Raw genomic sequence first — 23,620 nt, 5'->3', positions numbered from 1 at the left:
TGCTGCAATAGGTTTGAGGATTTTCTGACTGCTAGATACTCTAGATACCCAGAACACATCATCCAAGATGACCTTCTTGATGTCACTGTCGATGCCTACAGACTGGGATATGGCCATCTCTTGCAGAGACTCCTTTCCCTTCAGAAGGCTGTCAAACATGATAACAACACCACCCCATCGCGTTATGCTGGGAAGCTTCAGTGTAGTACTCTTGTTCTTTAACTTTTGCTTTGACAGAAATGTAGCGGAAGTTACTTGTTTGCCTTTAACATATTTCAGAACTTGCTTCACTCTCTTATTCAGAGTGTCCATTGTTTTTAGTGCCATTATGTCTTTTAGGAGAAGGTTTAGTGTATGGGCTGCACAGCCAATAGTAGTTATATGAGGGTAGGTCTCCTCCACATGTGCCCAGGCAACCTTCATGTTGGCTGCATTGTCAGTGACCAGTGCAAAAACCTTATCTGGTCCAAGGTCATTGATGATCACTTTTAGCTCATCTGCAATGTATTGGCCTGTGTGTCTGTTTTCCTTTGTGTCTACACTCTAGTAGAACACAGGCTGAGGAGTGGTGATTATGTAGTTAATAATTCCTTGTCCCCTGATATTGGACCATCCATCAGAGATGACTGAAATACAGTCAGCTTGGTCAATGGTCTGTTTCACCTTTGCTTGAACTCGACTGAACTCTTCATCCAGTAGATGAGTAGACAATGCATGTCTGGTTGGGGGAATGTATGCTGGTCGGAGAACATTCAAAAATCTCTTCCAGTACACATTGGATGTCAGCATCAGGGGTGAGCCAGCTGCATAGATTGCACGAGCGAAACACTCATCTGCGTTTTTCTGGCTAGTGTCATCCATAAAATCAAAGAATCCTCTGATGCCAGAGGGACCAGGAGCTGATGAGTGGGTATCTGACTCTGATACAGCTGAAACAGATTCATTTTCCCCTTGAGTGGAACTCCTGGCTGCTGCATGTGTTGGGCCTTGAGGAATTTTTTTGCACTTTGCAATGTGCTGCTGCATTTTTGTGGCATTCTTCACGTACGTCTTATCACAATACTTACACATATATACAGATTTCCCTTGTACATTAGCTGGTGTAAAATGTCTCCACACATCAGATAGCGCACGTGGCATTTTTCTGTAAAATAAAACAAGAGCTTGTAAAAATGCTAATGCAATGCAAGAGATCGTAATAATACAATTGCAATATGATAATAAACAGATATAAATAGTAAGGCTAGCTAAACAACTGGAATGATCTTCAAAACAAAACAACCAAATGAGGAAGCTAGCATCTTCTTTATGTTATACTAGCTATGGCTTATTTAGCATCTAACAGATGCTGGCATTTTATTTAGCATCTAACAGATGCTAGCATATTATTTAGCATCTAACAGATGCTAGCATTTTATTTAGCATCTTATCAGATGCTAGCATTTTATTTAGCATCTTATCAGATGCTAGCATTTTATTTAGCATCTTATCAGATTGCTATCTACCAGATTAATACATTTTATGTGATATTCACAATTTAAACATTTAATGAATATATTTTCCCATAATATCATCAAAACTTACCTCACTTGTTAAGTCCACAGGCTCAAATGTGTGCCTTTAATACTCTTTGTCCTTCAGGCTCAAAAGTGTGGTCCATGTGTACATGTGATGGAGGCATGCACAGTGCCAGTAGGTGGTCTCAATAGCCATGCAGCAAGCTTGTGCTCTGTACATGTGATTAAGGAATGGCATGGATATTCAAGTGTATTTGAATTGCATTTGTTTGTTTTTGTCAATATTATGCTAAAATATACTTTCCTCAACTATATTTAAGTTCCCTAAGAAGAGCCAACCTTCAATTTTGAAAATTCCCACTTTATTCCCATAAATTCCCGTTAATTCCCGTTAATTCCCATAGATTCCCGTTAATTCCCATGGAAAGATTCCATCTTTGAAAATTCCGGGAATTTTGCAACCCTATTCCTAAGACATCACACCTTTAGTAAAGCAACCAGAAAAACATAAAAATAAACTCATTAAAGAGATCAGTGTGCACAAAGAGAGAATTCAATAAAGCTGTGACTGCTACTATAGTAACATGGCTCTTTAATAAGAGCAGATAAGAGAGGCCGGCTGGTTTCCAGGCAGCCTGAGGCAGAAAGTGGATTAATTGATGTCATGTCAGACAGAAGGAGAGAAAACCAAAGCAAGAGATGACATCACTCATCGCTGAGAGGCGTAAATCCTGGTTATATCTGCAGCCAGCTCAGGTCTTCAGCTCTGAACAGAAGAGAAGAGGAGAAAACAAAAATTAAACACTGAGCAGCTTTCACGTTATAAGCTAGTGGCTTGGTTTATTATTTTTTAAAACATGAACTAAGGTTGGTTTCGGTAGCATACAGTAGTGGTTAAAACTGCTATAAATAATAGTTGTCATCAAATTTTACTTTAAGTATTTTTCATGTTTTAGATTGCAGGTTGTTTTAGCATAAACACTCCAATAATACACTTCTCACTTCCTGCATAACACCATGTGGCAGACAGATGCCATAAGCAGCTAACCTATAAATCATACTGAAGAATTTAGCATCTGAAGGACCAGATGTTCCTCTGAGAATTTAGTGGAAAGCAAACAGAGGCACCAGTGGATTTCAACATGACACATAAATGACAGACAATGTCATCCCGTATGTCCTGCATAGGGTTTGTCTTTAGTCTGTAAAGAAAAGGATATAACTTCCAAGGCTAAAAAGTGACGCCAATGCAGAAGCTGCAGTTTTTCTAGTGACCAGCAGGGGGCAATGCATATGGCTTCTGATCATACAGAAGTCAATGTCACTCCCATCAGTTAGATGGGAGATTAGATGTTCGAACATTTAATTTTAAAGGTAACTGGAAAGCAGCATGGTTCAATTCAATTTTATTTATATGGTGCCAAATCACAGCATATATATATATATATATATATATCAATCACCTAAAGGTGCTTTTTTTGGTAAGACCCTACAATCATACAGAGAAAACCCCAACAGTCAGACAACTCCCGACAAGCAAGCACTTGGTAACTGTGGGAAGGAAAAACTCCCTTTTAACAGGAAGAAACCAACAACTGCTATTACAGTTGAGGAACTAAACATTTTTGTATATTTTACAGTCTAACTTGTATAAATGCAGGACAGCACTCACTGAGCCTTTGCTTTTGTTAAGATTTGGCCTCTAGCCATCAGCTCTGCGATGCAAGCCACGGCAGGATCGAACATCAGGCTGGCCGCTGCCACCACCACATCATCCCTGTTAAAAAAAAAAAAAAGGGTAACGTGAGAAACTTTACACACAGAGGACGAGCTTATGGTCAGCTGTTCGGGGCTAACTCTGCACTCACTTTATGTAGAAAGCCAGAAATTTCCTTTCTTCCATTTTGCCTTTGAATATAATTTCTGTGTATCCTTCCCCATAGCCTAGAAAGAGGAAATGAGAGGAGGAACAAAGATTTAAAACAGCCTCATCTTAAAAAAAAAATTACATTTTAAAGGTGACATTTAGAAGTCAACACTCCACCGGCGTATCGGATACTCTTCCCAAGCAAAACAGTCCAGAAGAAAGGAACAGACTCGATTTTTGTGGATTTCTTCAGCATGTTCAGAGCTGCTACTCTTCCTGGTACAAAAGACAATGATAAGGTTTAACTCGGGATTAAATCACCCATTATAAGTTTTCAACTGAATGAAAAACACAGTCCTTTAGCCTCTCACCGTGAGCGTGTGACATTTGCCAGTGACCAATGCTGACCCTCTGGTCGCCTCGAATGGTCAGAGGGAAAGAGGTAACATCTCCAGCGGCAAAAATATCTGGTATGTTCGTCCTCATGAACTGTTAGAATAGATGAATAAAGGCTACAGCAAGAACCTCAACATAAGACGTGTAAAATACATACATGCAGCTATTCCCTCCATTCATCAGGGCACACAGTTAGGGCTATATTTTTTTTTAGTTTTTGCCTCTGTATGTTTTCAGGCAACGTCTAATCTGGCCTTCCATGTCCTTGAGTGAAATCAGTAGTTTGCACCTTGATGTAAACTCTCTCCATTTACATTCATGACGCTGTCTCTTGATTGTAGACTTTGAAAATAACACTTTCGCCTCCTTGAGAGTGTTTATAACTCTGTTAGATGCTGTGAAGCTGTTTTATTTATTTATTTTAAACTGAGGAAACATTACTATGGTCATGAACCAGACTGTTGATTTGACAGGTTTATTTTGGTTAGCGGTCATCAGATGTGCAGATAATGTAAGAAAGAGACCTTTTTGAAGCAAAAGTTTTAATTTTAACGTAGGAAAAGCAAAAGTGTACTCATATTGACGATGCTGGCTCACCATCAAAGCTTACGGTAACAGTTAAAGAAACGTAGACACCTCTGGGTGCCATGCTTTATGCTTTAGTTATATCAGCATAAGTTCGGCTGTGCCCTCTACAGGCTGCGTTACCTTGTCAACAATCACAGCTTTCCTTGAATCCACTTCCACCTCGCTTCCTGCCAATAAGTCTGAATTGGGGATTACACCTGAAAAACATATAATTGACTCTGATATTGGTGGAACTACACAGGAAGTTTCTGTCTGACTTTGTTTAAAACAGTCATCACTCATAAAGCAATGTTAGCAAACACCACACATCCAAACGTCTCCACACTCAAACACTCCCAAACTTGATTTGCATTTCAGGCAGACCTAAACACTGAAGTAGAAAAATAACTACCAATGCCAGCAATCACAACATCAGCCTCCAGGACTACACCACTCTTCAACACCACCTGCTTCACCTGAAAATCCCCCCCCCCCCCAAAAAAAAACATCAGTTATGGCTGTTTAAGCAGAATATATTAGACTTCAGAGATAATGGGTTATTTTACAAGCGATACCATGAGGGTTGATGTTTGATCTTTGTTACTAATGCTGCGGGTGACATGTATTCCTGTTCTACAATCATTAACCAAACCGTCCGTCATGAAAATAATGGCAGGCAGAGATACCTTCCCATTCTCTCCTCTGATCTCGGTGACTCGATCGTTCATGTGGAACTTCACATTTTTTTCTTCCAACATCTGAAAGTGAAAAACTGTGTTTTAATTATGTTAATTAAAAAAAATCCAAAAGAGTAGCACTGAAAACTGTTGTCATCATAGTCGCGCACTTGCATACTCAGCTGGCCGATCTCTGACCCCAGAGTGCGCTCAAACGGGTATTGAGTAGTGCCAACCATAGCCACACTGGCAGCTTTGTCTGAAAAGTAGGACGCCACCTCCATACCTAATATGCAAATGAAAAACACATCAGCGACGTGCACATTTGTGTGCCATAGCTGTCAGATATCTATGAGCAAAGAGCGTCACGTCAACCCCGATGGGCAAAAAGATGAAAGATGTCTCATTCTTTAACATAAAAAAAGAAACCTTATTTAATAACCTATGAAAGACGCTCCGGTAACAACTACTTTCTGGCCAAGGCTGGAGCTGTAAATGTCTTTGGCGTCTTCGTAACTCTGCAGTAACTTTACTCCTTCCAGGTCTGAACCAGGACAGGTGAGCGGCTGTGCCCTGTGAACAAAAAAAATAAAATTTTAAAAAGGGACCACAACTTGTGACATGTTGTGACACATACAATGTACGTTTGCTTTTGCTCATTAAAGACGGTCTCACCTGCAGCCTGTTGCGATGAGGAGCTGGTCGTAACGCTGCAGAGTGCCATCACTCATTTTCACTTCCTTCTTGGCTGGATTTACTGACACCACCTGCAAAGCAACGCACAAACCTTACACATACACAAAAACATACCCCTGTAGTCAAGTCACTTCGCTGGCTCCCAGCTCAAAACACAATTACATTTAAAATCCTGCTCAAGTAGAAAAGTGCTATACAAGAACTTGTCCATTTACCATTTTACCATCTCCAGAATTAGATCCAAGCGTGCTGAGGGTACTTTCAGTTACTGACCCGAGGTCAGTTCCAGCTGTGTCTACATTCAGAAACAGACTTAAAAACCTTTCTTCTCTCACAGGCCAAGAAACTGGACTAAGTGTGTGTGGGTGTGCATGTTCGCTTGTATTTTAGTTTTATTTTGCTGTTTTTATTGTAAACCTACACAGGCATTTATGTTTTTATCTTCTGTGCTAAGCACGTTGAGTCTGAGCATAATTAAATATACTAAATAAATAAAACTGCTATTAATACTACACCGATTACCAAACAGCAGACCCTCTTAAGGCCCGCAGATCTTACTATTCCCCAAGAGAAGATTGATTTCCAAAACTTGGCGAGAGTGCATCAAAAATATATTCTAACCTCTTTCTTTGTCCACATCTCCATCCCGTATCGTTGATAAAAGTCATCTGGCCGGAGAAGGATGCTGCTGCTCTCCACATTCAGAGCCTGAAAGAAGGAATGCCACTCACTAAAACCACTCAGAGAGAAAAACACAAATCAAAAGACAGAAATACAAACACATGGGGCATCTACCCCCTTATCCTGGTGCTTACCTTGCTCAGTTTGGGTTTATCAAATGGAGGCACGGAGTCTTTAGTTATGATGATGATGCGACCCTGGTAGCAATTTTGCCGAAGCGTCTCAGCGCAGACCAGAGAGGCGGGGCCTGAAATTACAGTTTCTATGTTCAGGACTGTGATTTTTTTTTATTTTTTATACCTCCTAGTCTCTGTCTTCACTTTTGCCTGAATACTTTAAATAGTACAAAAAGCTGCCATGCCTTAAACCTGCCTGTCGGTTAAAACGGACTGATGAATATTTCCATCTCATATTCATTACAAAGTTCTCACCTCCTCCTATGAGCAGAATAGTATGTTTGACGTCCGGCACCACACTGCACATCTCTTTTACCCGTTTGGTTACGGTCAGAGACTGAGACAAACACACAGTGCATTGTAACACAACATAAAAGTGCACTTTGGTTCATTTTAATCGTCTTATACCTGATCTGCCTTACTTTTTTGTTGATTGAAACGTACACCTTGCCGTCTTCAACTTTGACCTGTTAAATGAAACCACATTTATGATTGTTGCCTGACTGTAGGTGAACAGAATAGTTTCCCTGAAAACATTTTTAATAGGCAGAAAGTTTGCTGAACCATAATGAGATAGGATAACAGAACCAGACGTGTATAGGTTTAGAAAGAAAAGCCCTTTTCATACATTATTTTTGCCTTTTTTTGATCAAACGTTCCCTGTTTGAGAAGCTCAGATGCAAAAAAAACCACAGCCTATCTCCTAAATGTTTTTCATAAGCTCAAATATAAATATAAATATTGTTAAAATGATCTGAGCCCTTAATTAATTTAAACTCCTTTAATATATCTTTATTCTTTATACAATTACATTAAACTGGAACCAGAACTTCAACGGTATATTAGTCAAATCGTCTCATGAGCGATCACAATACACACGTTACTGCCTGTAAAAGTAACATGTATGACCTTGAACTTGAACACAATCTGAGTGAAGACGCATTAGGTGATCACAGTGATCCAATTTTTGACCAAAACTGTAGGTGTAGTGATTCTGGTGAAGCGAGATGGGACAGATGAATGAGGGACACCTCACCATGGCATAAGCTGATCGACTCTTTGGGCAGGTGAGCTACAAAATGAATCCATCAATTTGTGAGAAAATGTAATAAACAATGGAGAAAATGACCCAAATGCAGGAAGCCACAGAATCAGAGGTCAAATCCAAAAATCCAGCTGTTGAATTGAGGTAGGTGTAAACAAAAAGTGAGGGATGAAACAAACAATACCACTCGCAAACTTCTTTAAAGCCTTTGACCAAGAATATCTGACAACATGGCAGTGTTAGGCAGGAGGTGTTTGTATATATACACTGCAGAGACGACTTGAATACAGGTGTGGCAGAAGGAGGGCTTTAAAGAGAAAAAAAAAAGCCAACAGAAAATATTTCACAATACAGGAAGTGACTGAGCAGAAAACCAGAATCATGACAAAGAAAACCCTGGATGAACTTGTGATAAGTGCCATTTCACCTTGTAGCAGGGCAGACTGTCGAGACCTGGATAATCCTCAATATCTCCATTCCTGACATTGAAGCACGCACCATGAAAAGGACATCTCACTCTGTCACCAACCAGCGTCCCTGAATTAACACAGAGCATGCAACTTAGAAAGTGAAAGAAAGCGAGAAAGATAAATAGCCGAGACGTAACTTAAGTCCTTACCCTTGATCAGAGGTGCACCGTAATGAGAGCACCTGCCTCCAACAGCGCTGTACTGACCCTCGCTGCGGACTAGCAGCACCTTCTGATCCCCCACAGTTACTTCTTTCATTCTGCATGAACACAAAAGGAGCAAAAGAAGAAATCATTATAAAAACCTTTGTTTTTTTACCATTTTCCTCTTTTATTTTGATGTTGTATCTAACGTCCCTCTGTTTTTTTTAAACTCCCTGTCTTTGTGCTCTTTCCCAACAGCTTGTAAATATCACATATCGCTAATTAATTTGCTAAGTAATGGATCACACAATTACTGTGCCACCCGAAGGTTGATCTGCACATCTTTTAAGATTAGCAGCAAAGGCCTGGCTTCAGGGCTTTCTACCAAAGAGCTTTCTTATCCTTTAAACTATTTCATTTACTTCGGCCACTTGGTTTGGTTTAGGAAAATATAACATCTTGGGTTCAAATATATCCTTTCAATTCACCGTTTCGTTAAGAAACGTTGGAATAAGATACCATGCTTCCCTGGGTGACAGATCAGGTCTTTGCTCCCGGTGTTTGTTTTTCTTAGATTTTTCGCTGTGTCGTATATGACCGTTGCTTCTCTGATCCCTCTGCACTGATTTTGAACTTTTGACCTGGTTTCCTGTTTGCAAAGGTATCACAAGCAGATGTGGTGAATTGCATTGTGACTTACTGTCCATCTTTGAGATCAGCCTCCTGACACACCAGTTCCGTCACCTCCTCCTGGGTCTCCGTTTGACCGGTTTCTTGGCACTGATTCATCCTGCAATACGTTAACCACCCTAAGTAAACATGTTTGCTGTTAGAATGACTGGGTGGGCCCGCAGACTGCCAAGATTTATGATAATGCGTGTCTAGACCAAAGTCAGCTACAAACCAGCTTAGTAGAAAACAGACAACATGCAGGATATGGCCAGAATAACCACACATGAATGGATTTAGCTGCTGTGAAACATTTTCATTGCAAATACTTCTACATTTCAACTGAAACGCTTCTTGGTAATTAAATATTAAACATTAATCACAGCTCACCTATGTTTCTAATTAACAGAAGGTAAGAGAGCAAATGCAGAAAAAAAAATATGTTGGGTACAGAAAACACTTTCTGCCTCGTTCTGCAGAATCGATGAAGATCATATACAGACTGAGCTGTACAGCAGCCTATTAGTATAACAAGGGTTCAAATGAAGTAAACAAGCATCATTATTTATATATAAGAAGGCCAAAACTTTAGGCTAACACTAAGACCAATAAATGGTAAATGGCCTGTATTTATATAGCGCTTTACTAGTCCCTAAGGACCCCAAAGCGCTTTACATATCCAGTCATCCACCCATTCACACACACATTCACACACACAATAGGTCAATGATGTCAAACTAATTTTACATCATGGCCCACATCTTAACCTTTTCTTTACATGCTCTCTTTAACCTTATTACCCTTCATGCTACAGACAAAATTCAAACCATTTCAGAAAAAAGACGAGCTTTACGGGGACATTCGGTGTGTCATTGTAACACAAGACAGTCGCAAGGCACTGCTGCCTGATCAGCACATGGTGAAATCAGCGCTGCATAGATTTTACCATGTGCACTTCACATTATAGTAACTCCTCAGTGATTTTTTTTTTTTAGTTTTACAGCCAAAATGACTGAAGTAGTCTATCAGCCTGTATAAATCAGAATTAAGGGTTTATCGCCCTTTTTTTTTTTTAGTGTAACAAAGTTTAACTACCTGTTTAATTCCTGAAATAAATTGAGGAAAAGAAGTGCAATTCCAACAGTACATCTCAGGTTTTCTACATGACAATGAAATCCTGCTGTAGAGAGAGAGAAAAAAAACGGGAATTTTGCTGTCATTTAATTGTTTAACTAGCACTTATTAACTTATTATTTGTCATTATAATTATTATTAGTATTATTTTTATTAATGGCGCCATAATGAACAGCCAAGGGGGAACAGTCTTTATCAGCAGGAAAAGCTGTAAAACTTATACAAAAAAACTTTTGTATACGATTTGTTGATAATCTGTTAAACATAAATCATTGTCAAGACACAATGAGATCAAAAATTCAGAAGCTGCAATCAGTTGTTGCCTGTTGTGACTTTTATACATCTTTATTTATCCAGGTAAACAGTCTCAAGAGAGACTTGGACAAGCTGGCGGCAAAACATAAAAGTTCTGTAGAGATATTTTAAGAAATAAAATGGACTGGGCTGATAACAATATCAAACACGGAGTGGGGACAATAAAGCAGAGTCATAATGATGCTTGCAAAAACTGGCCACCTCTTTATTTCATATATCACAATACCTGTTTAGCTGTATAAACAATATTTAAACAACGAAAAAACAAAACAAATAACAAACATGTAAATAGCAAAAATCACTTTTTGGTATGACATCGGAGTCTTTGCCGTTAGATTTTGGCCCCCGTGCCCTATGTTTGACACCCCCGCTATAGACTGTGATTTACATCTAGCTTACAGCGATATCGAAATCTCCGCGTGCAGAAACTACGCATTATTTCCACGTATACAATAAAAATACAGCTAGCTGGTTTAAAGAGACAAACAGCGAGCCCCGTGAGGCTGCACTCACTTGTTTCCTTGCAGCTGAGCAGCACGGAGGAGAATGCCAGACTGTCAGATAAACACCCCCCGCGTGACAGCCAGCCGGTCCCGCGAGCTCCTCCCTCAGCCAACCGTAACCGAGGAGGAACAATAAAGGGATTGACAATGGGCTGCACAGCACGTATAGCGTATACAGTCCGTATACGGGAGGAACAGACCGTACAGTTACGCCATGAAAAAAAAAAATTAGCGCTGACTAACGAAGGATCAGTACGAACACCTGTGTACCAGAGGATAGATACCTGGAGAACCGCTTTTGCAGGTTTTACTCGGTAGAATAGCCAGTGGCGTGTCCAGCGGGGTGGCCTGGGGGGGCACAGGCCACCCCCCCAACCAGACCGGCCACCCCAGGTGCCACCCCAAAGGCAAAACAATAAAATTCAATCAAATATCAAATGTCCGATTATGTTTTCACGGTGAAGCTCAGATATCCGAGTGTAAGTGAATGCAGCATCGGCTTCTGCGCTATGTGCATCACATTAGCAAAGGTAGGAGAGCCAAGCTCGAAAGACTGCACTGCAGGAAACAATTTTTCGGTGAAAGAAAATGAGGACAGAATAAATGTCCCGGTAAGTAATATTAAGTTTGTTGAGTTTAGTAAACTTCGGTGAAATTAGAATACCAAGGAAAAAATAACACTTAAAGAATTATTGCAGCCATGGAATATATCAGACAGTATGCTACTGAGGGCAGCTAACATAAGAGTTATGAGTTATAAGATATAATCTAAGTCGTAACATTGCTGTATGGAGTTGCAGGTTAACATAACTGGACTGGCCATCGGGCATACCGGGCATATGCCCGGTGACTTATTTTTTATTTATTTTTGTAAGGGCATGAACAATGAGAGGTGGTGGATTGGCCAGATGCAGGTCGATGTGTAAAAATAACTCAGGTGTTTGGTGGTGGCTATGGCGGGGCTTCCACAGAGGCCAGCAGGTGGATGAGGGAAGGGGAGGCAGGAGGAGAGACCCGAGGCAGCCGCCGGTCCTAGTGTCAGGTGAACTGAACTTCAGGTAAGAAGTTATGACCTGCAGTCTATCTGGGTCAGATATGAACTAAGTTTAGGTGGAGTTTATTTTCGTTGTGCTGACTTTTTACCGTCAGTTGCAATAACTCATACTGCGTTCTAGCCAGCTTGACGGAGTTTTTATACAGCTGGGTGGGTGCTATGATGTTACTGATAGTGAACTTTATTTTATTCATAAGGTTAGTTAGTAGAGTTGCCAACGGCTCCTTAAAAAATGGAATGGTCCCTCAATCAGAGAAAATATTACACGTTTCGTATTGAGCAGAGAAGGAACACAGTTTGTCCCGAACTTCAGCTAGAATGGAAAAAGACACAAAGCTGGAGTTATTCTGTGTTTACGCTGCACAGCTGTCTCTTCTTCTCTCATTCTCTCCCCTCCCTCTCCTGTTTCTACTTCAATCATGAAACTGATCAATGATCAGCTGATCGGCTTTTCTCTCTTGTTTATTTATCGCCCACTTTGCACCAGAAAGAGAAAACCAGCGGATGTCGCGCTAAACAACAGCAGCACGTTTAAGCTTGATCAGCTGTTGTTAGAATTTATTTAATATTAATTTTTAATATCAGCTGATGTTTGCTGGAGCCACAGCTGTAAAGCTGCTGGTCATGATGTCAGTTTGGATATGTGGTGAGAGGGAAACATGAAGATGAAACCAGGAGATGTCCTTACTGAATCATCAGAGCTGTGATGGAGAAACAGGTTTACCTTTTAGGTGACATGAATGAGTTGAAGGGAAGTTATGAACTGTTTCTGAGAGAAAAATAACACCAGGATCCTTTTCTAAGTAGCTGACAGCTGGTAACTGTGCAGGGGCGGGTCTAGCAAAGTGTTGCCAGGGGGGCAGGTAGGGCATTAACAGGGAGAGGTGGGGCACAAAGAAATACTTTTCTTTCTTATTCTCATTTAAAATATCTAGCTTTTATTAAATAATTATCTAAATCTTACAACCAAAGTTTTTATCTGACATAAATGTATAGAAATCATACATATACCAACAAGACGGTGTACATATGGAAAAGATATATATAAATTTTATAAAGTTTGTAAATGTCTTGTGTGAAACTTGTATGAAAAGCATACAAGAGTAAAAACAGATATAAGATCCCTTGAAAGATTATATAATGAATCTTGTATGTTTTGGATACTTACTAAAACAATATATGAAAGTAATGAGAAAGTGGCCACTTTCATGAGTTAAGTCATATAAGTTTTTACTATTTCTTTTCCATATGGGACTGTCACAACAGCATTTGTTTTCATTCAAAGTCTTTATGGCTTTACTACCTGGTGGGCCGGTCTGTAGTCAAAATGCCCAATTTTTTGTCCCAGTCCAGCCCTGCAGGTTAATACTGGCAGTGTCACCATGCCAGCTGACTGTATTTCATCATCAGCCAGTGTTGTTCTTGATCAATATTACCAAAGTTTACCATAAGGCAGCATAGAAAGTATTTACTTGCTTTCAGGTTTTATTCAAATGTTAGTCTTTTCATTTGTTTCCCCACTTTTTTCCTGTTTCAAAATCAAACACCAGTTTGTGAGAAGATTATCTTCTTTTTTTAACAGGCAGATAAAGTTTTGCATTGGAATGGCTAATTTGTCAATTGTTTGTTACAAATGTTCGTATTTTAATATTCAAAAATGTTTTTGCCCAAAACATATGTGCAGTATATGTCAGTAAAAATACTATGCAAATATTGCTGTCCTTGACTGCTGAATAAACACTGACTGATTGTATCTCTTGTACTTTATCAACGCAGTATCTAAAAACTTTGCACCGTAGTGGTTAAAATCTCATTCTAATAAGAGTTAAAAGCGCATTCGGTTATTAGGTTTATAGGATTATTGAATTATGGTTAACGGTTGGTTGAATTTTTTTTAAACATTATCTGCCAATTACATCTGCCACCCTTCTCCAAATCTGTGCCCCTACCTGGCCCCCCCAACAAAAATTTTCTAGACACGCCACTGAGAATAGCAAGGAGCAGGGGCGTTACTGGGCTGTCGTCAGTGGGGTGGCACACCAGGGTGGGGGGAGGGAGGGCATTTAATCATAAATGATCTGCAGCATGCTGTGACAATGACAATAAAGTTTCTGATTCTGATTCTGATTCTGTGCATGGTTTTCAGGCTTGTGTACAGCCATGTGCCCTATTATTAGCTACATGGAAAGAGGCAAAGCATAAAGGTTTGAAAATTAGTTTCTATTCCTTAAACGTAAAAGTCATAACCCAGTTTTAGTTCAATCACAGCTGTCATGTGGTGAGAGTTGATGATGATGATGATACGGTGGCCCTGAGAGGCCAAACAGACTGCAACTTAAGAAAACACCAGCGATAAGAAAAACACTGCAAAGGCACAAAACACAATGGAAATAGGAAAAACAAAACACAAATAGGAAAAACGAAAACAGAAATAGGAAAGAACAGATTCCCAAAAGCACAAGGGAAGTGTTCCTGGGGAGACAATAACCCGACAGACCATTTGCAGGAACCAAAATATGCTAAGAATTGCGCTGGGTGACACTTAAAAGAAGTGGAGGATCTATCGGTTTTGTGAGGAAAGAAAAGATGAGAGGTAAGTCTGTTAGCCTAACTATTAGCCTAAAACGCCGGCATCTAATAACCAACTCGCAAAATAAAACAAAATAAAAACAAAACAACAAACACGAAAACACCAGACATTATAATACAGACTTATAATTTGCACCGATGTTTTTTCTATAAATTCTATATGCGAAAAGTGAGCGCGAGAGTCCTCTGTGCGCCTGCTTGCTGCTGAAGTAAACTTTATTGTCATCTCCGCTACATACAGTCCAGTATATAGAGAGACGACACGATGAGGCTCCAGTTACAGCAGTGCAAGTAAACAAACAATAAATATAAGAAGAGTAAGAAAATAAATATACACTTTAGGACTCGGGGTAAAGGGATCAATAACAATTTAAAATTTATAATTTACAGTTTGATGATTTAAAGTCTCACACACAACCCGTCGAAACGGGAGGGAGGCCGGCTGCTTCCAAATAGAGCACATTTCATTCATAATGTTTGAAATCCAAGCCTATTATGTATTCATGATTTGAATCCTGGGTTGTGCGAAATCCCAGAAATACACCTTAAACAAAGTGAATCTGTGAACTAAGGTGTAGGTCTATTAGGTTATGTTGTGGCAATCCTCGATATGGGGGATCTTCATACTGGAGTGCAAAATTAAAACCAATGGAAGATGGACAAGAAAAGTTCAAAGCCATCAGGTGCTTAGTTTTAGAAAAAAATAGAAAAGAAGAGGAGGAGAAACGAGCAAAAGATACAGGTAAGCAGATGTGTCATTGGATAATGGCAGGTCATGTAACCTGAAACAATCAGAATCAGAATACTTTATTAATCCCTAAGGAAATAATGTGGATTACAGTTGCTCCAAAAAGAAATGGTAAAAATAGTAACTGTTCTGCCCTCGCACTTAACTAGGCAGACAGACAACCATCATCCCATGTAGAAAAACCACACCGTTGTTCCTTTCTGGTGGATTTATTTGATTGGATGCATAGCATGGCTTTGTCGAAATACATGAATGGATGAATGGTAAAACTGTAAACAAACACAAAATATCCCATGTGAGCTAATATAAGCAAACATTCTTACAATTAGAAGATGCTATGACCTGTTACTATGCAAAGCAAAGCAGAACGAAACAAGCTAACAAGCTAACGTTAGCGGTTAGCTAGCGCTAATTAGCGTTTAGGCTAATGACTAATAAAGCACATCATTGAGTCAATTTGCTTTCTCAAAATATCACAAACAACACACGGCAGTTAGTGCTAACATAAAACACAACAATACTGCCAACTTACAGACTGTGCTGGCTTAAGAGGTAGCATAGGCAGGCACAGGAGTAGCAAACTGTCCTTCTCCCGTTAGACAGGAAGTAATGAGAAGTAGCACTTCCGGTAGAATGTCAAAATAAAATGAACAGTGTGCCAGAAACGAATAAAGATTGCATGAACTTGTATAACACTACATAACATGAGTGGTGACTCTTAAGGAGCCAGAACACTCCCCGCCTGACATCGGTAAGATGTCACACTTGTACCCAAACTAAACTTGTTGCACAGCAGCTGATACAAGAAGAACAACGTCTGTGACTGGCCTAAAGTAAACTTTGGCTTTACCATCTTTCACCACCTTGACTTCTACCTTCCTGACAAGTCCGTCACTACTAGGATGAACCTTTGCAATCACCCCCATGGGCCACTGATTTCTCTTCACGAGAGGATCTTTCAGGAGGACCACATCCCCCTGCTGCAGGTTTGGTCTGGTGGAATGCCACTTGCGGCGGCATTGCAGTGTTGATAAGTACTCCTTACGCCAGCGATGCCAGAAAGAGTTGGCCAGACTCTGAACTCTTTTCCACTGTTGCCTGTAGAGGTCCTTCTCCCCGAAGTCACCTAAGGGTGTTGGAGGTGCACCAACTTTTTGCGTGAGGAGTGTGGCGGGAGTAAGGATGCACGGAACATCGGGATCACTTGACACTGGAACCAGCGGCCGTGCGTTGATGATGGCGGCCACCTCTGCCATGAAGGTGATCAGGACGTCGTGCGTGATGGACCTGGAACCAAGTTGAGCGAGCTGGGAGTCTAATATCTTACGTGCCACTCCTATCATCCGCTCCCAACTGCCCCCCATGTGAGAAGAGTAGGGAGGGTTGAAGACCCAACTACATCCATGATCATTTAGGAAGGATTTAACACGTGGGTCACAAGGAATCCTTTTGTCAAACCCTAGCTCCCTGGAGGCTCCTGTGAAGTTAGTTCCACAATCCGATCTCAATTGCTTTGCAGGTCCTCTGACTGAAAAGAACCTGCGGAGAGCGTTAATGAAGCTAGACGTGTCCATCCCCTCTATGATCTCAAGGTGAACTGCCCTTGTGCTCATGCAGGTGAACATCACTGCCCATCGTTTGCTGCTGGCAAGTCCGCCCCGAGTACGACGAGAGGCAACAGACCATGGCCCGAACACATCTATGCCTACGTAAGAGAATGGAGGCTCAGCACTAAGGCGTTCTGCAGGAAGATCTGACATTTTTTGGAACTGTGTTACTCCCCTTAGCTTGCGACAAACTACGCATGAGTAAATGAGGCTGCTGATCTGGCGTTTACCTCCTAAGACCCAGTAACCTGCGGATCTTAAAGCACCCTCTGTAAGATGACGCCCCTGGTGCCTGACCCTTTCATGGTAATAGCGGACTAACAGGTTAGTTACATGGTGTTTGTGCGGCATAATCAAGGGGTGTTTTTCTGCGGACTCAAGGTCAGAATGAAGAAGGCGTCCGCCAAGCCTCAGGAGGCCTGATTTGTCAAGGTAGGGAGAAAGCTTTAAGAGAGGGCTTTTCTTTGGGATGTCCTTCCTTGACTCTATTTGTTTGAGCTCCTCTGGGAAGCTTTCTTGTTGGACTGCTTTTATAACAGTCTCTCTTGCTTGCTCAAAATCTGAGGTAGTGAGTTCATGACATATATGCCATCCCTTACATTGTCCGCCTGATTGCTTTACCTTAAAGGTGCGTGCAATGTGTGCCAAACGTGCAACTGCCCTGGTAAGGGACTGCCAGCTGGAGAAAGATTCTAAGTTTGCAGTCTTTAAACAGGGGTATGATGTTTGAATGGTGGCAGTGATCAAGGGACGAACTTCAATATCTGAGTCGGGGTTTTGAAGTTGGAATGTACCTGATGAGTTGCTCTGTAAGGGCTTTAAGGGAAACTCCGGCCCTTTCAACCATGTGCTGGACAACAGTTTTTCGGCAGGTAGAGATCTGGATCCGTGATCGGCCGGGTTGTGCACCGAGGGTACATAGCCCCACTGAGTTGGTACTGTTGCTCGTCTGATGCGTTGCACCCGGTTGTTCACGAAAACGTGAAATCTTCTTGCCTCATTGTAGATATAGCCAAGAACGACTTTGCTGTCGGAGAAGAAGCGCATGTTACTAATCTGAATGTCCATTTCATCTCTGATTAGTTCCCCAACTTCCACCGCTAACACCGATGCACACAGCTCGAGCCTGGGAATGGTAAGATCGGGCTTGGGGGCAAGTTTGGCTTTCCCGAATATGAACGCAAACTCTGTCTCACCATTTTTGTTCGTTAACTTCAGGTAAGCCACGGCTGCAATAGCCTGGGTTGATGCATCACAGAAGACACAGATTTCTCTGTGCTTCGCACCAAGAAAGGAGAAGGAGCAGTATGGCCTTGGGATACGGATTTGCTCGAGTTGTTTGAGAGCATTCTTCCATTCTGACCACTCCTTAAACATGCCCTCTGGAAGAGTCTCATCCCACCCACAAGTCTCTTTTGTCAGCTCCCGCAACAGTGCCCTCCCCTTGATGCTCACTGGCACTGCAAACCCCAGCGGGTCAAAAAGGCTGTTGATAGTGGACAGAACACCTCTTTTCGTGTAAGGCTTTTCGGCTTGAGAGACTCTGAATGTGAAGGTGTCGCCTTCAATGTCCCAACATACTCCTAAGCTTCTCTGCATTGGAGGAAACTCTGTGTTGAAATCTATGTCCTTGAGCCCGCTTGCCAAGTCTACAGTAGAGAATGCTTTCATGACATTTGGGCTGTTTGAAGCTATTTTGTGGAGCCTCAGGTTGGACGCAGCGAGCAGCTCCTGTGTGTCTTTGAGGAGCTTAATTGCCTCTGACTCAGTAGGGAGGGATTTGAGTCCATCGTCGACATAGAAATGTCTTTGAACAAACTGTTTGGCCTCAGAATAGTGCTGTGTGTCGAACAGGTGTGCTGCCTTTCTCAGACCGAAAATTGCCACCGCTGGAGAGGGGCTGTTGCCGAACACGTGCACTTTCATTCTGTACTCGACAACTGGCTCTCTTGGGTCATTGTTGCGGTACCAAAGGAACCGGAGGAAGTTCCTGTGGTCTTCTCGCACCTGAAAGCAGTGGAACATTTGTTGTATGTCCGCTGTGACAGCCACCGTTTCTTCTCTGAAACGGATGAGCACCCCAATCAGACTGTTATTCATATTTGGACCTTTGAGCAGCACATCATTTAAGGACACTCCCTGAAACTTAGCACTTGAGTCAAATACCACCCTGATGTTCCCGGGCTTCTGCGGGTGATAAACGCCAAAGAAGGGCAGATACCAGCATTCTTCTCCTTCTTCGAGAGCTGGTGCTGGTTCGGCGTGATCCCTGTCAAACAACCCCTGCATAAAATCCATAAAATGTCTCTCCATCTCAGGGCGTTTATTTAATGTGCGGCGCAACGACTCTAAGCGGCTGAGTGCTTGATTTCTGTTGTTTGGGAGGTGGGTTCTCGGTGTACGGAAAGGAAGTGGAGCTGTCCAGCTATTTGCATCGTCTTGGTAAAAGTCTCTTTCCATAATTTCCAGAAAGGCTTGGTCCTCAAAGGAAGGGGCTAGCTCTTCGTCCTTTTCACTTTGCTGGAATATGTGTTTCCCTATTTGACATGAACTGTGAGTGTTCCAGGATTTGTTGTGTGACTGCTCTTTGACATGAAAGCTGTTTTGACAGGGTGTTAGGAGACTTGGACGCCCGTTCTCTAGAACACTCGTTCTGTATGTGCCTATGATGGCTGGCTTATGGGCTCCTCCTAGGCATACATCACCTACAATAACCCACCCAAGTGCAAGTCTCTGGGCAAATGGAGCATTGACTGGTCCATTCACTCGTTCATACACTTTGTGCACTTGTATTATGTCTCGGCCTAACAGCAACATAATGTCAGCCTCAGGGTCTAGGGGCTGCATATGATCTGCTAGGTGTTTGAGGTGTTGATGGGCTAGGGCAATCTCTTGCGTTGGTATTTCATTCTTGTTGTCTGGGAGTGAGTCACACTCGAGCAAAGAAGGCAGAGGAGAGCTGAACTGGCCATCAACAGACTGTATAAAGAGGTTCTCAGCTAAGCGGCCATTTGTAGTGGAAACCCCTGTACATGTCTTAAGTGTGTATGGCGCTAGGTTGCTCATTGGGATGCCAAAGGTGTCGAAAAGATTTGACTTCGCTAATGACCTATTGCTCTGGTCATCTATGATAGCGTAAACCTTGACCTTTTTGTCTGGATGCCCCTTTGGATAAATGTAGGCTTGACATATTTTGGAGCAGGAACGCCCCCCACCTAAGTCCCCACAAACTTGAGTGCATGCTGAGCTAGTCTCCAAGTCTAGGCTACTCTCCCCGCCATGCTCCTCCCTGTCCTGGTCTGGGGCAATGTTTTGAGCTTTTGTGTTTTGTGTCCATGGAGCTGGACCTGCATGCAGCGCTGCAACGTGTTTGTTGCTGTTGCACTCTAGGCAAGTAATCTCTTCCTTACAGTCTTTAGCTTGGTGAGCTGAGGAATTGCAGCACCTAAAACAGATGTTGTGTTCCCTGAGGTATGCCTTACGCTCATCTAGTGTCTTTTCCCTGAAACCTCTACACTTCTTTAACGGGTGCGGTTTCTTGTGGATGGGACACAGTTTGTTTGTGAACTCACTCGTGCTGCCTAAGTTTGGTTTGTGAGTTTTGTTTACCTCTGTTTTGTGGACGGCAACAGGCGGTCTTGACTTGGCAAATCTTGTATAGTGGTTGTCGTGAGTTGTTGGATAGGATGTGGGACCTGATACAGTAGACTTAAAACTGGGGTCGTTTCTCATTTTCGCTTCATCTTGTATGAAGCGACAGAAGAATGAGAATGGAGGGAAATATACATCATGTCTCTGCTTGTATTTAGTCCCCTCTGACATCCACCTGTCTTGAAGATTTGTTGGCAACTTATCAACTATCGGGGCAATGCCACGTGATGTGTCCAAATACACTAGCCCAGGTAAAGAGCCGTCTGATTTGGCTGCATCAATTTCAGAAAGTAGGTCGCCAAGTTCTCTGAGATTCTGGGGGTCTTTGTTTGACACTCTAGGAAAGCGTTCAAGTCTGTCAAGGAGCGACTTCTCAATAGCCTCTGGGGTGCCATAACATTCTTGTAGCCGTGTCCAAACTCGACGTAGGCCCTCTGCTGGATTGTTGAGATGGACAGAGCGTATACGTTTGGCATGCTTAGACGACTCTTCTCCAAGCCACCGGGTGAGCAAATCTAACTGTTCGCTAGGCTTTAAGCTTAACCCTTCAATAGCGTTACAGAAAGAAGCTCTCCATGCCCAGTAGTCCTCTGCTCTGTCCGTAAACTTTGTCAGACCGTCTGCCACCAATTCTCTTTTTGCCAGAAACTTAGCGAGATTAGCAAAGTCACTGTTCCCGTTGTTGATTTGCGTTGGCTGGAAAGGTGGAGTGTAAGGGGAAAAGCTCATAGGTTGCGGTGTGGTACTTACATACCTTTGGCCACATTTTTCTTGGGTATCAGCAGCTGGTGTCAGATGGCTGCCAATCTCATATTTGATGTCCTGTTGATTTACCTGTGGGACATATTGAGGTGAAGTGGCTGGATCGGGGATTGGACTGATGTCACATTGTTTTATCGGCGTAAAGTGTTTGGGGTCCGGCAAGTCTTCTCTGCGATGCTCTGGTGAAGAATATCCAAGATAACTCTGTAGTCTGTATGACTGGGTTGAAGCTGGAAGCTGGAGTAGAGCGTGAGAGTTCAGCGCTGGTTGTGAGTTCTCTTGACCCTGTCGTGATTCCCCATATTGTTTTTCTGACACACGAGATGACCACATTTCCCCGCTTACCTCCTCTGCTATTGCTGCTTCAAATACATTGGCTTCAGCGAGCGCAGCTTCTGCTTCCTTTTCTTCTTTTAGTGCTTCTAATGTAGCACTTAACTCTGCTTGCCTCATTTTCACCTCAGTCTCCCGTCGTGTAAACTCTGCTCTGGCGCGTGCTGCTTCGGCCTTTGCCCGTGCTTCGACTGCTGCTTTGGCGAGTGAGCTGCGGGATCTGGATGTAGATCCAGAGCAGGCGGACCGTACCTCCAGCTGCTCCTCCTCTGCTGACAGCATAGTGGCGTCTGGGTCAGATGTCTGGAAGACTGCCTCCTGAAGTAGCCGTTTCGCCAGTCTTTTTACTGTTCTGCCCTCGCACTTAACTAGGCAGACAGACAACCATCATCCCATGTAGAAAAACCACACCGTTGTTCCTTTCTGGTGGATTTATTTGATTGGATGCATAGCATGGCTTTGTCGAAATACATGAATGGATGAATGGTAAAACTGTAAACAAACACAAAATATCCCATGTGAGCTAATATAAGCAAACATTCTTACAATTAGAAGATGCTATGACCTGTTACTATGCAAAGCAAAGCAGAACGAAACAAGCTAACAAGCTAACGTTAGCGGTTAGCTAGCGCTAATTAGCGTTTAGGCTAATGACTAATAAAGCACATCATTGAGTCAATTTGCTTTCTCAAAATATCACAAACAACACACGGCAGTTAGTGCTAACATAAAACACAACAATACTGCCAACTTACAGACTGTGCTGGCTTAAGAGGTAGCATAGGCAGGCACAGGAGTAGCAAACTGTCCTTCTCCCGTTAGACAGGAAGTAATGAGAAGTAGCACTTCCGGTAGAATGTCAAAATAAAATGAACAGTGTGCCAGAAACGAATAAAGATTGCATGAACTTGTATAACACTACATAACATGAGTGGTGACTCTTAAGGAGCCAGAACAGTAACAGTAACAGACAAAACTCCAAACAATACATTATGTTACAGATTTTAATATTAATTAGTTCCGATAACAGTTTTATGTTAATGTACAATCCTTAATATGTTTTATGTATGCGCGCGTGTGTGTGTGCGCGCCAAACCGCCACTGGTCATCAGTATTATATGGCTGTATCCCAATTCAGGGTCTGCAGCCTTAAAGTACGCAGCCTTAACGGTCCACAAGGGCCGCGTACTCAAAGAAAGCTAAGGCCAGAAGTTTGAGGCTTGTGAAATGGGACAGTCTGGCCTCCATCATGCTGCCCAGGTTGCCTAGCAACCATGACACCAACCGCTGGAAATGTTTCATACAGCTTCGTTTGACAGAAATGAAGGAGAAATCTTTCGTTCATTTGTTTGTTTTCATATGAGCTTTGATTTGGTAAGTATCTGAGGCTGAGACCACAGGACTGTAAAACATGATTGTTGGGCTTAATTTCTGTACTGAACAGTCTTTCTAAGATTAGCTATAAATAACAATGAGCTATAATATAGTTTATGTTAGTTTGGTAAAAAAAAAAAAAAATGTTATCAGAACTTTTTTGAGATTCTGGGTGTCCACACCACTGGGAGTTTACTGCTTTTTTATTATAACACCTGTACACATTTTCCTAAATATTGCCACTGACTTACTCCCTCCATATAATAATAATTAAAAAGATTAAGACCAATAAAAACTAAAATAATACCAAACAGTTTCAAACTATTAAAAACAAAAGTGAAATAAGAGAATCGCATCTGGAAACTAACTGAAACTGAATTTAAAGCAAAAAAATAAATCAAACAAAATGAAAAAGTGTGCGTACTTGCCCGTGAAGTTTTCCTCACAGGTGTACAGGCGTGTGAGAGGAGGAGGACACTAGCGTTGAATTTGTCCAAACCTATCACCTCACCTCTCGCACATACAATGGGTTGCTTTTGTCTTTGCAAACAATAAGCAGTGCTAGGAGTGTCGGGTTTCAGGGTCATCATGACAATGACAGTTACAAGTAGGTTTTTGCTAAATCACCATTGCTGAAGTCTCTGTC

General features: G+C 41.9%; 1 protein-coding gene across 6 annotated transcripts; it reads right to left on the bottom strand.

Annotated features, from left to right (window-relative positions):
* Nucleotides 1–1,584: 1,584 nt before the first annotated feature.
* Nucleotides 1,585–23,488, bottom strand: aifm4 (apoptosis inducing factor mitochondria associated 4). Of its 6 annotated transcripts, none has more exons than XM_080888994.1 (20): nucleotides 10,867–11,150; nucleotides 10,000–10,084; nucleotides 8,936–9,044; nucleotides 8,242–8,351; nucleotides 8,050–8,159; nucleotides 7,000–7,044; nucleotides 6,833–6,914; nucleotides 6,536–6,648; nucleotides 6,342–6,428; nucleotides 5,700–5,791; nucleotides 5,467–5,597; nucleotides 5,195–5,310; nucleotides 4,923–5,105; nucleotides 4,760–4,823; nucleotides 4,489–4,565; nucleotides 3,756–3,873; nucleotides 3,562–3,660; nucleotides 3,386–3,461; nucleotides 3,190–3,294; nucleotides 1,585–2,283 (listed from the first exon to the last, which is right to left on the bottom strand). In XM_080888994.1, exons 3-20 carry the CDS (start codon nucleotides 9,022–9,024, stop codon nucleotides 2,253–2,255), a joined length of 1,728 nt encoding a protein of 575 aa, XP_080745120.1. In that variant the 5' UTR covers nucleotides 9,025–9,044; nucleotides 10,000–10,084; nucleotides 10,867–11,150; the 3' UTR covers nucleotides 1,585–2,252. The 6 variants fall into 6 exon arrangements, with proteins under 6 accessions (XP_080745120.1, XP_080745123.1, XP_080745121.1 ...); XM_080888997.1 differs by having other exon boundaries at nucleotides 8,936–9,025; XM_080888995.1 differs by lacking the exons at nucleotides 10,000–10,084; nucleotides 10,867–11,150 and adding an exon at nucleotides 23,399–23,488.
* Between the last annotated feature and the right edge of the window lie 132 nt (nucleotides 23,489–23,620).

This window comes from Rhamphochromis sp. 'chilingali' (genome assembly GCF_963969265.1).
Source record: "Rhamphochromis sp. 'chilingali' genome assembly, chromosome: 8".
In the NCBI taxonomy this organism is placed as follows: Eukaryota; Metazoa; Chordata; class Actinopteri; order Cichliformes; family Cichlidae; genus Rhamphochromis; species Rhamphochromis sp. 'chilingali'.
Note: the sequence above shows the minus strand (reverse complement) of the source record. Positions and strands in the feature narration are given on the sequence as shown.

Coding starts and splice junctions, on each gene's coding strand:
- aifm4 (XM_080888995.1), bottom strand. CDS start 9,024: ATGAATCAGTGCCAAGAAACCGGTCAAACGGAGACCCAGGAGGAGGTG. Junction 5,598..5,699: donor CTCATCGCAACAGGCTGCAG/GTGAGACCGTCT, acceptor TTTTGTTCACAG/GGCACAGCCGCTCACCTGTC. Junction 2,284..3,189: donor TTAACAAAAGCAAAGGCTCA/GTGAGTGCTGTC, acceptor TCTTCTGTTCAG/AGCTGAAGACCTGAGCTGGC.